The 18537-nt window shown below is 46.3% G+C and overlaps 1 protein-coding gene across 6 annotated transcripts in view; it reads right to left on the bottom strand.

The window, feature by feature from the left end:
* SGMS1 (sphingomyelin synthase 1) overlaps positions 1 to 18537 on the bottom strand; it is a 167007-nt gene that overhangs the window by 6413 nt on the left and 142057 nt on the right. For all 6 annotated transcript variants that reach the window (XM_067552770.1, XM_067552773.1, XM_067552775.1 and 3 more), the window contains one exon: positions 4159 to 4276. In XM_067552770.1, the coding sequence (XP_067408871.1) occupies positions 4159 to 4276 (118 nt within the window). The remainder of the gene's footprint in view (positions 1 to 4158; positions 4277 to 18537) is intronic.

Below are 18537 nucleotides of genomic sequence, written 5' to 3' on the forward strand. Positions count from 1 at the left end.
TCCCTCTGGCTGTGGAACCAGGCTACCCATGCACAGGTTCAATACAATTCACTGCCTCCTTCATCAGGCTGCTGAATCTTCACAAAGCAGAACAGATCTCACACAGAAGATCAGGAAACACCATCACTTATTGGTTGTTATTCACTATTCCCACCAAAGCAGAAAAACTGAAGGCTGGTGCCTTGGCTATCTCCTGGAGAAAGTCAATCTGTGAACTACCTATCTACACCCTCCCTCTCCCCCAAAGGAAGATAAAACCATACCTATACTAATTATACCCCTCTGAAGAGGGGCTGAAAAACCCATTTGTTCCAGTAACCCCCTCTGAAGCAAGGATAGGGAAAGAGCAATTTACCCAGCCCAACCTTCTGCTCCCATGAGTCTGTGTTCTACAGCTGGTGTAAAATTCCCCTGCCTATCACAAGTGCATAAATGCACTGGGATGAGTAGGATGTGTAAGGTGACCATATGGATAGGCTGGAGAGACAGGTTAGAAAAAAGAAGAAAGAGGGTATTTGTGAAGAAGTGAGATTACTGGAGAGGAGAAGAGTAAGCAAAGAAAAGATAATGACTGAAGGAATGGAGGGGACAATGCAAAGAAAGAGAGAAAGGAGAAATAGGCGGAGGGGGAGAAAAGTGTTAACAATGGACAAACAGGTAATGAGAACTGAACAATGGAAGAAGCCAAACACTAATAACTACATTATGAAGGGAAATTGTGATTTGCAAGACAGGAAAGAAGATAAAACACAAAAGTCGGGGTGTCACAATGTTGTTTTCAAAAACAGTTTATTAAATAGAAAAATGATTGCTGAAGTACTAATACTAACTAGATACATTCATACTGTTTCCACACACAAAAGCTTATTAAAATCCAGTTAGAACTGCTAAGGGCAAAACATATCCACACAAATCCATAGAACAAAAGAATTTACAAGTTCTGGAAAACTTGTTTATAATACTTTAACACCCAGTCACAACACTAAATATACTCCACACATCCAAAGAATACAGACACACAAGAGACTCACCAAATTCATCCAGCTCACACTGTAATGAAAGCTCGACCTTTTTCAGTAACACTGTCATTTATATTTACAGCAGATATAAATGGGAAAGTGTATGACGTGTTCTTCTTTCATGTGGGAAGTACAAGTTTGGCGTTAAAATTCAGCATTACAGTGTCTCCTTGCCCCCAGCCTGAGGCAAGAAACAGTGTGCAGGCTTCTCTTACCTCTGGCGAAGCTCTAGTTCTTCAGAGGCTTACTATCTACCACAGGCTTCAGCTAGTCCACTGGAATGGAAAACCTGTCTTCCATCCCAAGCACAAGGAGTTATTAATGAGACGGATAGGGATGACCCTGCCTGTCTTTTTACATTTAGCCCCTTCCTCTCCTTATGATCCCTATTGTTGACCTCTGTTCATCTACACTCCCTGGAACACATAGATGCACTGGAGTATCCATATCCCATATTGGTCCTGGGAATATGCTTCCCTTTCCTTTCAGCATTGGCAGTCTGAGGAGCCTTCTCTAGCTCACTGGCATGGGTTTCACTGCCAGCAAACCACAGGCAGTCTGACTGTAAAACCTAAGAGGCCTCAAAACATTAGTTTCCATTCTGAAAGAAATTCAACTAGTGTAACCCCCCAGAGAAGGTACAAGCGTGTGCACAAACAACAATTAATTTACTTCAATTCAAACAGGAGGTGGGAGGGCCAGGTGGATTCCCACACACCTCTGGCTGGGTTTCTCTCTTCCTCTTGATGTTTTAACTATCCATGCCTATGGATGATTTAGGCTCAAATATACTACTGAAGAATATTTTTTATTTGCCTTTGGAATGCACCAGAGGGGAAACATATTTTTAATAAAATCTGTTTGTGAAGATTCTACTCCCCCTCCAAACAAAGGTTTTTGCGCATCCCCTGAAAATCACTATTTTATGGAGTGTTCTTAACATACTGCCTGGGCTGCTCACACTTGCTAGAGTGATTCAGATATTTGCATTCATTCAAAAGAGGCCTCTCACAGAAGTAACGGAATTTTTTACACTCTTTTGCAAGCATAACAGGGGCACATTAGGGTCCTTATTTGATTCAAAGAAAAGAACGTATTGCATGCCCACAAACTGCCCAGAAGCATAGGTTCTAACGGATTAGTGTATTAACCAGCTAGGATCTAATTGATTAGTGTAGTAACCAGCTAATTTTTCATGCTGGATCTTAATCTAATTTTTAAAGATGTTCACAGTCTAAAGTAACCATGGTAACCATTTGATAAATAGAACAAAACATGCACCATTGGAATCAGTCACTACGGATATGTTCATCTTCTGAAGACTGATATTCCTTTATTTTATAGCTCATACTTGTTTTAAAAATGCAACAGAAGGTATGAATTGTACTTTACAAACAGTTCTATTATTAAAGATCTGTTTAGTATCTTTCATCGTGATTATAAACACTTACATTACCCATAAAAGCCTAGAATGCTCCCAAGCCCCTAATCTTTTCCTTCAATGTATGACTAAGTGAAGAGATGACAAGTTATTTTTGGGATTGAAAATGTAAATCCCGTAGTAAGATTAAGAGAAGCTAATTAAAATATTAAAACGCTCAGCAGTACCAGAGTACAACGTAGGTTAGCCCTTGTTACAATGGGTATTTAAAATGTTGGCAAACCTGTGTAATTTCTGTTGAAATAAAGAATGCTCCTTTTCAGAAATGACAGATTTACTCAAGTTTGGAACTATAGTATCTGGTTTGTTTTTGTACTTCATAGTGGCTCACTGTTTGACTGGTGTTGATTCTCCTTTTCAAGTCCCCACCCATTCCTCAATTTACAAAGACTCATGTCTCCAAGCAGCCACATATGGTTTGGCAAACTCTCCACTGTCATCAAATAAGCAGTGTTAATTTTCCACCAATGAACAGTACACACACTGGAACTTGTTCTCTTAGAAGCCAAACATCCTGGGTTTGTCTACTTTAAGAACACATAAGCACTTTTCTTCATCAGTGCAGTTCCACCCATAAAAGAACAGTGAAAATACTGGTGTAAACTAGGTTCAGGGGTGTCGGATTTTTAAGATGCCTTGTCAACTAATTCTGCTTTGTAAATGGAGCTTCACCAGCGCAAAAAAATGTGGACAAAGCCATAGAGTGCTCGTGTGGGGGAGGTTTCAAATAGGGTGATTACATTATTTCTCTCAAGCTTAACAATTGCCATAATTAACATCTAGGCTGGCTAGGTAGAGAAATGCTGTAGAGAGATCAAGCCAGCACTATGTTTGTCTATAGTTTTTGTACCACTTAAAATATATTGGTTTGAAACTGGCATAGTGAAGTCGTATAATATAACCTCACCCACCAGTGCAGATGCAATTATACCCATATAAAAATGCTTATACCAGGATAGCTTATTCTTGTAAATGTAGGGGAGTATGTAGAGTTGGTTAGGAACCAGCCACCAGAAAATCATTAAGATAAAAAATGTATTGTCCACAAAATCAAATTTTTTTGTTGGAAAATTTTCATTTTTCCAAGAATCTTTGATTTTCTATTAGGAAAATGGAAATTAGATATTTCTCCTTGGGTCAGGTTCAAAACAAATTGGAATATTTCACTTTGTTTAATTGACCTGAGATGTTTTGTTTCAAATCAGTTCAACAAAACATTAAACTGCACTTCCCATCCAGTGTATTGCTCCATTGCTACAGGTCAGGTTCCCTGGAGAATTCTCTCTCTCATAATGTCATCTGGATTCCCCTTTGATAAAACTATATGGGGAACTGCGTATATTGTAGATATACTCCAGCTGTGAAACCTGGTCCATGGGGAGAATGGGGATCAACAGAATGCCATACTACAACTTCTATGTGGCAATGTGCCATAACACAGTTTAACATTGAACTAACTCATAACGAAGCATCCCAGCTAAGTTCAAGCAACAGAAAAGAAACCTGTGATTTCATAAATGTTTTGTTTTGATCGAAAAAGGAGAAAACATTCCTGATTTGAAAAGTCCCTGCCATTCCAACTTGTCATATAAGAGTTACAACGAAGAGGGCTGTTCATAGCTATTAAGGGTCTCTGGAGTACGGAGAAAGGAAAAAGAACAGAAGCTACAAAATAGAATTGCAGAGAGAAAAACTTACCTTTGGAGAACAGTTGAAATGCAGGCCGGGTACTGGGAGAGTAGTTACATATATTGTAATACACCGATATAGGTATAATGTGCCAACTATACAGAAAAATCTTCTGCTAATAATAGACCTAGGGACAGGGGGAAAAATGTGTCATTCAAAGAAACCAAATTGTACAAAGATTTGTCTATCAAACATGAAAGGTGTCAGTCTAGAATATCATATTGCCAATTCAAGCTCAGTAATTTTAATACTGCTTTATGCATCTATATCAGCTTTTGTCTAAGACTATTAAAGAACTTTGCAAACAGTAGTAAATAGAAGAGATTCCCCATTTTACAGGAAGAAAACAGGCAGAGAATGCAATTAAGATTACACAGTAACCTTGTGGCAGAATTCAGAATAAACCCAGAATTCCTGCCTTTTAGTTCTGTGTTCTAAACACTAACTTATGACCCCCTCCCATGATTACCATCATTCCTTATAAATACAAATAACTCCTAGTTTAAAAGTAGCAAACAATAAAGTCAGTCCATCTTTACTCTCTCTCACATGCCATATTAGACTAGTAAACTTAAATCTAGTTTGTGAGCATTTGTGCAAACACCCATAGCGATATTAAAGATAGCAAACAGAATTTTCTCCAGAAGATTAAATTTATATAAGAGTTGGAATTTGAAATTAAAGTTGCATTAAACAAGGCAGCAAAAATCAAAACATTTTCATTACAGGATTAGTAAAAAAAATTTCATCTGAAGCTCTAATGTGTTAATTGCAAAGGGCTTGTTTTAAGTGAAATGGCTAATATTATCAAAACTAACATAGGTGCCTAGCCAAAGAGGCAGAATTCCTTTAATCTCTGCAGAGTATTTCTGCATCTATGAACAGTGAATTATCTACCAAAAGGAGCAATCATATTAGATTTATTCACATACATAAAAAATGCAACTCAGGAAAGAGAATCAGCAATCCACATCACCAACAGATTTCAGATACAAGTATTACAAAGCTGAATCAGACCAAGCAATGACTAATGGAGGTTATTTACAATAAGATGTGTGGTCCGTATCTGTAGTCCACATGTGGGTACGCCTGGGCACCATGCACTTGAGTCCGGACATTTATAACAAGCAGTGTCCGCTGGCGCGCATATGTGCAGTAGGTCTCATTGTACTTCCGAGCAACAATATAAGAGGCAGTATCAGTCCACGCCCTCTCAAGTTCCTCTTCTCACCGAATCCAAACAGATGCAAAGCAGAGGGGATGAAGAGCAGGTAGTGGAATACAGATAGGGACCACACATCTCAAAGAACTTCCATTTACAGTAAGTATTCCTCATTTCTTCAAGTGGTGGTCCCTATGTGTAGTCCACACATGGGTGACTGGCAAGCAGTGCTTAGATTGGAGGTGGGTGCAAGATATTTGCATTACTACACATCCCACTACTGCAACCACAGCAGAGGTCTGGAATAGTGCACAATGTCTAGCACACGTGTGCATGGCACTCCAGGTAGCTGCTCTGCACATGTCCGATATTGGGACTTCCTGCAGGGATGCTACAGGGTGGCCTGTGCTCTCATGGGCTATTGCACTGCCAGGAGGCAGGATGTGAACTAGCCTGTAGTACTCGATGACAGCGAGAAACCCACTCAGAAATTCTTTGAAAGAACATGGTTTGAACTCAGGATCTCTCTGCTAATCTCTTTCTGATTGATTTGGTTCTTTGCAGGTAAAGAGTCAGCACACACTGGACATCGAAGGAGTGAAATCTCTTCAGAAGCAGCATGGGATTTCAGAAAAATGACAGCTAAGTCAATACCCTGGTTGATATGAAATTCGGAGATGACCTTAAGGAGAAATTTGAGGAGGCAGTGAAGGGATACCTTGTCCTTCTGAAAGGGGTGGATCTTGATTGGAGAGTGGGCTGACATCAGCAGAAGCTCTGAGAAACAAAACTGTGGGTCAGTAAGGTGCTAGGAGAATGATGCTGGCCCCGTTGCAATGTATGTTTCTCAGGACCTGTGGAAGCAAGGGAATGAGATACCTGAAACTGTTCATCCATGACAATGGAACATTGCCTTGAGCAATAGAGGGGGAATTTATTGGCTAAACTTGTGGCTAAAGCTTGATCTTATTGTATATAGGTTTGGTATATGCTACTACATATACCACGGCATGAATACGTCTGTCAGAACTGAGTCGTGGATTTCCCACTCATGGTCTGCTGAGAAGTGTCTGCTGGGGTTGTCTGCTAAGGAGTTGTGAATATCCAGGAGATATGCTGCCTGGATAGTTATGTTGTGGCTGATGAGCCGGTTCCAAAGCCTAACTGCCTCCAGATAAATCAGGAGAGGACTTGCTCCTCCCTGTTTGTTCATGTAGAGCACTGTGATGGTATTGTGCAACATCACTTGGATATGGAGGGAGCATATGAATGGGAGGAGGGCCTTGCACAGAAGTCAGACTGCCCACAGCTCCAGTATGATCATGTGTAGTCTGGCCTCCCATGGGGGTTCATGTGCCCTGTGCAGTGTAATTGTTCAGATGGGCACTTCTCCCCAGAAGGGAAACATTTGTTACAGTGGTGATCCTGGGAGTGGGAATAGAGAAGGGGACTCCCACTCTTACCTTTCCTGGGTTTGACCACAAAGCAAAGGAGGCGATGATCCTGGTGGGAATGGTCACCTTGGAGTTGAGGTGATCCATGTTGGGCAAGAAGACAGAGTTGAGCCAGGCCTGTAGCATCATAGATGAAGCCTGACAAAGGGTGTCACGTGGATACATGCTGCCATATGGCCTAAAAGTGACAGACACGCTCTCACTATAGTCCTTAGTCTGCAGGAAATCAAAGAAATCAGGTTGCACATCATTTAGAATTATCCTGGGGGGAGGAAGGCTCTTGCAAAAGTGCTCGCAGCCCAGCATAAATCATAGGAACCTCCTGTGGGAATATGCATCTTTCATGTTGAGAGCTGAGAATTACATGTCCTGAAGAGAGAGGATTATTGACACCAATGTAAGCATCCTGAATCTTAACTTCCGAATGAAGATGTTGAGTTGCTGAAGATCCAAAATGGGTATCCACCCTCTGTCTTTTTTGGGGACTAGGAAATTTGGCAAATAGAAACTTGTTCCTTTATACTGAGGATGGAGGTGTTCTATCACTCCTTGGTATAATAGGGATTCTGCTTCCTGTTGAAGAAGCACCTTGTGAGAATGGTCCCCGAAGGGAGAATGGAAGAGGGATTCATGAGGAGGGAAGAAGAGGAACTCTATGGAGTATCCCTGATGGATAATCTCCAAGATCCAACTGTCTGTCATGATTAACTCCTAGTTGTGGGTGAAAAGAGTAAGACAGCTCCCAAGAGTGATAGAAGAAGGGGTAGGTGGCATCAGAGACGGTAAATGGGTCCCGAATGAAATGTCAAAATTGGCTCCTAGCAGACGACTGGGAATGAGAAGCCATTGTGCTGGTAGAGGGGGATGAAAAGCGGGGCCTCAGTCTTCTGACATTTGCACAGAGGCTCGGCAGGACACTGGTGATACAAAGCATGAGGAAGAGGAGGAAGCAGTCTTGGCTTAGAAGTTTCCCTCTGGTGCTTCTCCACCCAGGGTTTCCTAAGGTGAAGCTAACAGGCTTCATGATTTCTTGGTGGAAATGAGCAACAAATACTGCACTTTGCAGAAATATGTGTCTCATCCAGACAGCAGACACACCATTGGTGTTGCCACTGATGGGAGAAAAATCTAGGGCAGGACTCTGAAGCCTAGGACTCTGGCATACGTCCAGACTGCAGGGAGGTAATCCCCAGTCCTGGGAAGGAAAGTACTCAAACTATACTAAAATTACAGCTGTACTAAGATAAAGAGAATAACTATTTACAATTCTATTTACAGGTTCACTGAAAGCTGAAGAAAGAGAAGATGCTGGATTCTGACTCAGGCCATGAGGTGGTAAGGAACTGAGGGGGGTGTCAACCTGCACTGCCTCTTCTACTCTAGCTCAGAAGCATGAGGAGAACAACTGCACGTATGCGGACCAACAGACACTACTTATTAAAATTTCCAGACTCAGGCGCATGCTGCACATGTGTACCCAGGTGAGGGTTACAGATGGAAACATGCACTTGAAAAAGAACTGAAGGTTTAAATACAATGGATCCACAGTGGTCTCATGAAAACACAATCAGTCATGTGTTTTACAATTTACCTCTATAATTACACCTGCAAGTTTTATCTATGCAGGTCTGTGAGTGGAAAACCTGCTAATTAGCTATCACTCTAATTTGAATGCACAAGTGCAAATTCATGTTAAACATGAAATGCAGGCTTTACAAGTACCAACTGCACATAAAGTACAAGCACAACTAGGTTACAGGCTGATGCCAGCCCAAAATTTGGCCCATTTAGCCTTCTGCTGCCAACTTTCAACGTAATCTTCAAAACATGGTAATAATAGTAGTAATAACATGATATGACAGACATAATATGCGGAGCTTTTTCTATGAGACAAAGACTCTCTATGGACCAAGCTCATGTAGCCTCATACCACTGAGATATGAAGATGGTAGTACCCTTCTTAAAGGCAATGAATCCTTCAAAGAGCACTGGAAGGACCACTACCAAAAGCTTCTAAATCGAGACTCAGCTATCACTGATGACACCACTGACTCCACCTCTCAGTACCCAGTCTGGAAAACTCTCAACAACCTAACACGTGAGGAGGTTTGTAAAGCAGATAAGCAAATGAAGAACAATAAAGCATCAGGTCCTGCTGAAGTACTGAAACCAGGAGGAGAAACACTGACTGACAAGCTCCATTTGCTATTCCTCAAAATCTGGCACACTGAAGAAATCCCCACTGACTTACGCAATGCTAACAATGTCACCATTTTTTAAAAGGGAGATAGGGCCAATTGGCATTGCCCTCCTCTCAATCATCTGCTACCTCTTGCAAAGGAAGTACTCCCAGAGTCCTGATTTGGCTTCAGACCATTATGATTATGAAGCACCAGTAACATGATTTTCACAACTAGGCAGATCCAAGAAAAATGTTAAGAACAATACCAGGAGCTGTGTATGGTCTTTGTCAATCTGACCAAAAGCCTTCGACTCTGTCAACTGTGAGGCTCTGTGGAAAATCATGTCAAATTTGGTTGCCCAAGCAAATTTACTACCATTGTAAGACTCCTCAATGACCAGATGACTACCTCCACCTGCATAGCAGCTCTCCTCTGAGCCCGTCAACATTCAAATTGGCGAAAAAGCAAGGTTGCGTACTGGCATCCACTCCCTTCTCCATTTTCCTAGCCGCTATGAAAATGTTAATCCAAGACCATCTGTCACAGGGCTTTGGGATCCAATATTGGACTGACAGCAAACCCTTCATCCTATCTTGCCTTCTTTCATAGAGGGCAACCATGGACGTTGAGATTCAGCACAGAATCCATTGTGCCAGCCTTGCCTTTGGCAGACTGTCCCACTGGGTATTCAACAACCACAATATCAGAACACATACAAAAGTTTTGGTTTATAAACTGGTGGTAATCTCAACTCTCCTCTAAGACTGAGAGATTTGGGTGACCTACAGAAAACACCTGAAAAACCTGGAAATGTAAGCACCAGCACTTTCTTTGGAAGATCCTCAATAAAGTGGAAGGATCGCTGTACTAACATCAGTGTCCTCATGGAGGCCAACATCTTCAGTGTTGGGGCCTGATTATCCAGAACCAGCTGAGGAGGAGCGGACATTGTGTGTGCATGCCTGATGCACACCTACCAAAACAACTGCTGTATGCCCAATTCACCAAAGGAGAAAAGAAACAGGGTAGAGGAAAGAAATGCAACACAAGGAATCTGGTGAAGATCTGGTACAGCTTTGTTAGTTACATGTTTTGTTGGTTTTGTTTTTGTAAAATAATCAGCATTTAAACCTGTGAAAGGGATAGCAAAATCCAGCTGAAAGTAGAATGCATGGGCAAGATAAAACATTATCCTTTCTCTCATATCGTCTCTATTTGCCAAACAAGGCCCAAGGTTACCCTATAATTATAGTTCATTTTCTGTAGAATACTTTAAGGAAAGCTGTCTGCAAGAAAGATATATAGTAAATATACTGAAAAGTTATCCCTTTCCTCTCTTGCTGCTCCCTTTCCCCAGGACTGTCTCTGTTAAAGTAAAAACTACGATCTTCAGCAAGGATTCCTATAGCGTTTACCTGTGACTGCTTTCAAATTTCACTTCTTTAAAAGTGTTTAATCAAGAGAGAAACACATCTAATACCATTTAAACAAACAACATTACAAAACAACCAGTAGCAAACTGAGCTTTCTTGAAACTCACAATTGGCTGGCAGTTTGATTTTTAATGACTTTTGGCAGAGTCAGTTAGTTGCAGTACTATTGATCTGACAACAGTGTGACTTACCAATGCCAGATCAATATTACAAAAGAATTTTAAATGCACTGGTTTGTCAGAAAGATTTCAAACAATTTATTATGTCTACACAAATGTTTCCAACAAAGAAGGATTACTTCTTCTTGAAACAGTAAACATTTTTGCAAACAGGAATACACTAAGAAGGCTTAATGTTGTACTATAGCTCCATGAATTTAAATATAGCAAGCTGGGATAAGGGAGTTATTCCATTAGAGAGATCAATTTCACTAAGGAACAAAGATGTTCTACTCAAGGCTGAACACTCCAGGCTACATCCATTTTTATTAAAATATGGCTCTTTGGTTTCAGTTTATTAAAACTAACTGGTTTAGCTGACTCTGTGGGTAAAGACACAGGCTACGATGTAGAATAAACTGTAAAAGGCAATGTGAAGTAAAAATTCAATACCACTGTTTTTCTGAGGCTACAAATGCTGACAAGGTTAACTTTGCTGCAACTACTAATAGTATTATAGCACATCAGAGGATAGATACTCAGACAATAGCTTTAAGATCACTAATTAAAAACCCCTTCTAACTTATAATATACTTCTAAGACCCAACTGTGAGGAGTTGCACTACTGTGTAATGGTTGCTATGCATTGTATGTAGGTAGTTTAAATTACAGGTGGATATTGCAACCATTACTCATACTGAGTAGAGCTGTGCCAATTGATTTTTGGTTGGTTAGTAGTTCTAGAACAATAAATACAAATTTGGTTCTAGTTGAACAGAAACCAATTTGTTTTTTTAGAGTTTTCAGTGAACCTAAGAAGAATTTCATTTGGGGTTGAACAAAATGTTTAATTTGGGGGTATTTTTAATAAAAGCAAAGAAAATGAAGGCTAGATTGACAAAGCCAAGGTGATGCCCTCTTTATATGCAATAATTCAGTGATTAGCGTATTCACTTGGGATGTGAGAAAGAGATCCCAATCCCCACTCTGGAACTGGGACCTGATCCCCCGTCTCTTCTGTTCCCAGATGCCCTAAACATCAGGCTATTGGCTATTCTAAGGTGGGTCTCTCTCCTGTTGAAAGTGTTGCACTTTATACAAAATACTTAAATATTCATTGGGATAGAAAGAATGACTCCAAAGCTCAAGTGGTTAGGGCACTGGGCTATTAGGTATAACAGGGGCAGCAACCACTGTTTTTGTGAATAGTACCTTAAATACCATTGGGAATCTAGCCTGAAAAGGCAAAATATTTTATTCATATAAGAAAAAAAATCCCACACTGCACACACATCATTCCTTGGGAAGAGGATAAGAGAACAAACACATGACAAACATTAGTTATGATGCTTAGAGCACTAATCGGAAGGCATGCAAGCACTATGGTGATGAGGTCAGTATACAAATCTACATACAATAGAATAGAATCCTCTCAGATAATGCTGTCAACATATGTGTCAGTAGTGAGCACAGTTTGCTCTTAAAAACAAAAACAAAAAAACCCCTCATGTTAAACTAATTTGCATTTCTTAGAATTATGAACAGAAATGTCAATTTTAAATTCAGGATGGTTCAGCATGTTTGGCTTTAATTAGGGCACGATTTTCAAAGAATTAATTATTGGTTTGATGATAGCATAGAATAAGTGACTAAATATTAATGCTGATCAAAAATATTCTCTAGAACCTGATAAAATCTCAAAATTCCATATTATTATTTTTTTATATAGTTTTTATATAGTTTTATATAGTTGTATCACATAAGTGATAAGAATTAAGCCTCTTAAGTCACTTCTTTACATGGTATGGCATTATTGCTGTGAAAACAAGAACAGGTCAAATCAGATTATCTCAGATAAATCCTCCTGTTAAATATATTTAGGATTAAATGTATTTATTATGATTTTAAAAAGTTAAAGGAATAACTGATTCACAGGGAAGCATGACTGCCAAGTTGTCAGAAAACTCATTAGGAAACTTGGACCCCAACACATTTTCTGGCACCAACTCACTATGTAGCTTTTAGCAAGGCTCTGATTCAGCAAAGCATTTAAGCATGTGCTTAACTGTCCTCCCTAAAAAAACAAGGTTACTTACCAGTAACTGTTGTTCTTCGAGATGTGTTGCTCATATCCATTCCAATGTAGGTGTGTGCGCGCCCCGTGCACAGATTCCCGGAACTTTTTTCCCTAGCAAGCCCCGCATGCCAGCTCAGGCACCCCCTGGAGTGCCGCGCTCATGTCGCGGTATAAAGGGCGCTGCTGGCTGCGCAGGTCCCCAGTCCCTTCTTTCTGCCAACTCCGACAGCGGGGACGGGGGGTGGGTTTGGAATGGATATGAGCAACACATCTCGAAGAACAACAGTTACTGGTAAGTAACCTTGTTTTCTCTCTTCGAGTGATTGCTCATATGCATTCCAATGTAGGTGATTGCGTAGCCGTACCTTGGAGGAGGGTAGGAGTTATTGGTGACCTGCTCTAGACAGCACGGCTCTGCCGAACCCTGCGTCTTCCCTTGCTTGTTCCACGATGGCGTAATGCGACGTGAACGTATGGACTGACGACCAGGTCGCTGCCCTGCAGATGTCCTGCAGGGGAACCCTCTCTAGAAAGGCTGCGGAAGAGGCCTGGGCCCTAGTGGAGTGTGCTCTCACCGGCCCTGGGAGGGGTACTCCTGCCTGCTCATAGCATGCTTTAATGCAGGCAGTAATCCACTTGGAGATGCGCTGGGTGGAGACAGGCAAGCCCTTCATCCTATCCGCCACGGCCACGAAGAGCTGTGTCGACTTCCGGAAAGGCTTGGTCCTCTCGAGATAGAAGGCCAAGGCTCGCCTGACGTCCAGCGAATGTCCCCTCCTTTCCTCCTCCGACCCATGGGGTTTGGGAAAGAACACAGGAAGGAAAATGTCCTGGTTACAGTGGAACTGAGACACCACCTTAGGCATAAAAGCCGGGGAGGCCTCAGCCGGACCTTATCCTTATAAAAAACCGTGTAGGGGGGCTCCGAGGTTAACGCCCTCAGTTCGGAGACCCTTCTGGCCGAGGTGATAGCCACTAGGAAGGCCACCTTCCATGACAAGAGTAGAAGGGAGCATGTAGCCAAGGGCTCGAATGGGTGACCCATCAGCCCGTTGAGGACCAAGTTGAGGTCCCAGGGTGGCACCGGGTCCCGCACCTGAGGGAAAGTCCTCTCCACCCCCTTAAGGAACCTCACCGACATAGGGTGAGAAAACAGTGAGCGGCCCTCCATGGGTTGGTGGAAGGCCGAGATGGCTGCCAGGTGGACCTTGAGGGAGGCCAAAGCCAGGCCCGCAGTTTAAGCTGCAGTAAGTACTCCAGGATGGCCTGAATAGGGGAGATGCTAGGGTGTAACCCTCTCGCTTCTGCCCACCCCGAAAACCTCCGCCACTTAGCTTTGTATGTTACTTGCGTGGACGGCTTCCTGCTGCCCAGGAGGACCTGTTGAACCTGCATAGAACAGGCCCTCTCTCCCTCCGTCAGCCACAAAGTCTCCAGGCGGTAAGGTGGAGGGAGGTCAGGTCGGGGTGCAACAATCTCCCATGGTCCTGGGAGATCAGGTCGCACCGTCTGGGTAGCGGAATCGGTTCGGTGATGGAGAGGTCGAGCAGCATGCTGTACCAATGCTGCCTCGGCCACGCTGGAGCAATCAGGATAACGTCCGCCCTGTCCCTCTTGATCTTTAGGAGGACTTGGGGCAGGAGCGGGACAGGGGGAAAAGCATACATTAACTCCCCTGTCCAGGGAACCAAAAAGGCATCGGACAGAGAGCCCGGCTCGCGACCCCTGAGCGAGCAAAACCTCGGGCATTTCCTGTTCTCCGCTGTAGCGAACAGGTCCAGACGGGGAGAACCCCACCGTTGGAAAAGGGAAGCCACTATGTCCTGGTGTAAGGACCATTCGTGGCGGGGAGAAAAATTCTGCTGAGGCGGTCCGCCTCGCTGTTTCGTACCCCCGGGAGGTGAGAGGCAGATAAATGAAAACCGTGTCTCACCGCGAAGTTCCAGAGGTGAATGGCTTCCTGGCAAAGTGCCGAGGAGCGTGCCCCCCCTGCCTGTTCATGTAGAACATGGCTGCCGTATTGTCCGTAAGGACTTGGACCACTCTGCCCCTGAGGAAGGGGAGGAAGGCCCTGCAGGCCAACCGGACTGCTCTGAGCTCGCGCACATTGATGTGCAGAGCTCTCTCCTCCAGAGACCAAAGCCCTTGGGTGCCCTGATCGTGAGAAATGTGGGCTCCCCATCCCCGATCGGATGCGTCTGTGATGAGCGTCACAGATGGGGTGAACTCTCTGAAGGGGACTCCCATCATCACTTCCCTGGGGTCCCTCCACCAATCGAGGGACGACAGCACCTGTGGGGGAACCAGGACCACTCTAGTTAGAGAATGCCTGTGTGGTACATACACCGAATTCAACCACGCCTGGAGAGGTCTAAGCCTCAATCGGGCCAGTCTCACTACATATGTAGAAGCCGCCATATGTCCCAACAGCTGCAGGCAGTGCCTGGCTGTCGTCATGGGGGACAAGTGGAGATCCGATATTATGGCTGCCATCGCCTCAAATCTTGCTTGAGGCAGGAAGGCTCTGGCTTGTACTGCATCTAACCTGGCTCCAATAAACTCAATACATTGAACCGGAGTGAGTGTGGACTTTTGCTCATTGATAATCAGCCCCAGTCTAGCACACAAGTCGCGTGTGAGGAACAGACTATGTCTCACATGGGCACTCGACCTCCCCCTGATTAACCAGTCATCCAGGTAAGGGAAGATTTGAACACCTTTACGGCGCAGGTGGGCTACTACCACAGCCATGCACTTAGTAAAAACCCTGGGTGCTGAGGAGAGCCCAAAGGGTAGGGACCGAAACTGATAATGGTGTCCCGCTACCACAAACCTCAAAAACCGCCTATGGGCCGGTAATATCGAGATGTGAAAGTATGCATCCTTCAAGTCCAGGGCGGCATACCAATCCCCTGGGTCAAGGACCGGAATGATTGTGGCGAGAGAGACCATATGAAACTTAACTCGCCTAATATATCTATTTAGGCCACGGAGGTCCAGAATGGGCCTAAGGCCTCCCTTCACCTTGGGGATTAAGAAATACTTAGAATAAAAGCCCCTGCCCTCTTCGGCCAGTGGGACTTCCTCCACTGCCCCCAACGTGAGGAGCGACCCAATCTCCTGCACCAGGAGCTGAACAGAGGCCGGATCCCCAATGGGGGACAGCCTTGGGGGGGTGTTGGGAGGGGAGGTTGTAAGCTGGAGGGCATACCCTTTAGCAATCACCTCCAGGACCCAGCGGTCCGTAGTGATGGCTTCCCATTCTGAAAGAAAAGGGCGAAGCCTGTCCCCAAACGGCCGACCAGGATCCCAGAGAGAAGGAAGAGTACTACCCTCCTGCTCTGGGTCAAAAACGTTTATTAGCCTGATTACCCCCTTTTGCAGGCCCATGCTGGCCCCTCGCAGAGGACCCCTGGCGGCCTCCCCTGCTGGGACCGCGGTAGCGCTCACGACCCCTCCTCTGCTGGGGTGGTCGAGGAGCCGGCCTGGGCGGGGGCGGTGGTTGCCCTTGGACCTGCGGTCTGGACTGCTGCCTGGAGGCCTGAGGAGTATACAACCCCAGAGACTTCAGGGTGGCCCGAGAGTCCTTGAGAGCGTGGAGCTTGTCGTCTGTCTTTTCCGAAAACAGACCCAGGCCATCAAACGGCAAGTCCTGGATAGCCTGCTGAACCTCTTGAGTGAGGCCAGAGGCTTGAAGCCACGAGCAGCGGCGCATCACCACCGCCGAGGCCATTGCCCTACTGGCTGTGTCAGCCGCGTCGCTAGCCGCCTGCAGCGCAGCGGTAGCCACCGCAGATCCTTCATGCAGAACCGTGGAAAAATCCGCCTCCTGGTCAGGGGGCAGCTGGGAAGCAAACCTCTGCATCGAGGCCCACAGGTTCTTATTATACTTCCCAAACAAGGCCTGGTGGTTCGCTACTCTAAACTGCAGCGCCGCAGTAGAGTAGATCTTCCTCCCGAACAAGTCCAGTTTACGGCCCTCCTTGTCCTTAGGGGTGCTACCCTGACCCCCCTGACGGTCCCTCTGGTTGGCCGCATCGACCACCAGAGAACTGGGCGCAGGGTGGCTGTACAGAAATTCAAAGGGTTCCTTGGGGACATAATATTTCCGTTCCACCCCCTTAGAGGTGGAAGGCAGGGAGGAAGGGGTCTGCCACAGCTTCCTCGCTATCTTCATGACATTGTCATGCACTGGCAAGGTCGCCCGGGAGGGTCCCAGAGAGCCCGAGGGCCCAAAGAGGGAGTCCTCCTCCTCAGACATGAGCTTAAACTCCATGCCCAAGTTCTCAGCAGCCCTCTTTAGGAGGTCTTGGTGGGCCCTGAAGTCAAACAGGGGCCCTTTACGATCCCTTGCTGCTGCCTCATCCGGTGACGATGAGGAAGAGAAGGGTAGGGGTGCGGAAGAGGGTCCCTCCCCAGGGTCCGAGTCTTCCGAACCCTGCTCATGAACCTTAGGGGCCGGGGGGACTGGGGGGGCCACCACAGAGTGCAGTGACACCTAGCCCTGGGGCATAGAGGCATTCCAGGGTCCCCAATACGGCCACTGCCAAGGTCCCTGGGCCCACCCCGCAGCCTGCAGGGAAGGCTGATGGAGCCGCACCGCCCTAGTGTCACCAGAGCCCCCCGTGCGTCGCTTATGTCGCCGACGCGTGGAGCGGTCCGATGAGGACGACGTGGACCGGTGCCGACGTCTGCGGTGCCGGCGATGAGAGGAGGACGCACCCGACCTGCCCCTGCGGCGAGAGGACTTGCGATGCCGCTTGCCCCCTCGAGACCGAGAGCGGTGCCGACGATGGTGACGCTGAAGGGAGTCCAGCCGTCCCGAGGTCGGTGCCGGTGCCATCACCGGTGCCGGTTGCAACGGTGCCATCATCGGTGCCGGCTGCAACGGTGCCATCATCGGTGCCGGTTGCACCGGTGCCGGAGCCGGCAACAGTGCCGAAGCAGGCGTCGGTGCCGGGATCGGCGGTGCCGCCAGATGTGAGTCGCTGCCTCTCGAAACGACCGACAGTGACCTCGATCGGTGCCGGGACGGGCTCCGCACCGTAGATCGTGAGCCCGAATCCCGGTCCCCGCTCGAATCGGAGCTGGATCTGCGGCTCCGGCGACGGACTCGGGACCGCCCACGGTGCCGCGGTGCCGAGTCGCTCGACGACCTAGAGTCGGAGCTCGGAGGGGAGCCGACGCTCTCCACCCTCCGTGACCGTCTGGCAGGAGACTTAGATTGGGAGCGTCTCCAACCACCGGGACCACCCAGCGCGGGTTTGCCCCGAGACGCGGGTCCCTTGTCCCTCGGCCGAGGGGGGACGGAGGCGTGGGCAAGGCCATGAGGGCTCGTGCCGCAGTAAACGCCTCCGGCGTCGACGGCCCTTGCAGGTGCACTCCCCCACTACCAGGAGTCGGGGGAGGCAGCCCGCGTGGAGACCCCGGTGCCGGAGTAATCTCAACGGCGCTTGGCTGGGGCGTCTCCGTACTTCCTCCACCCTGCGCGGGCCGGAGGGAGATCTTGGGTGCGGCCGAAGGCCGTGCCGTCTTCTTGGCCACTTTAGAGGCCCGCGGCGGTGCCGAAAGCGGTGCCGGTGGGGGGCGCTCCGCACCGACGACACACTCGGTGCCGACGGAGACCGGGACGGCTCGGAAGCTGGACGGAGCGCCGACTCCATTAGAATCGCCTTTAGCCTCGCGTCTCGTTCTTTCTGGGTCCGAGGCTTAAAGGACTTACAAATCTTACATTTGTCTCGACGGTGTTCTTCTCCAAGGCACCGGAGACAGCGGTCATGCGGGTCACTAATAGGAAAGGCTTTAGTACACAAGACACAGTTCTTAAAGCCTGTGGACCCCGGCATGACTCCCAGCAGAAGAGGACCCCGTCCGGGGTTCTAACTTGTCACTACAACTACAAACTAACGAACTCTATAACT

The sequence above is a fragment of the Emydura macquarii genome, unplaced genomic scaffold, assembly GCF_026122565.2.
Source record: "Emydura macquarii macquarii isolate MOO-44397 ecotype Brisbane River unplaced genomic scaffold, CSIRO-AGI_Emac_v2 contig_1390, whole genome shotgun sequence".
In the NCBI taxonomy this organism is placed as follows: domain Eukaryota; kingdom Metazoa; phylum Chordata; order Testudines; family Chelidae; genus Emydura; species Emydura macquarii.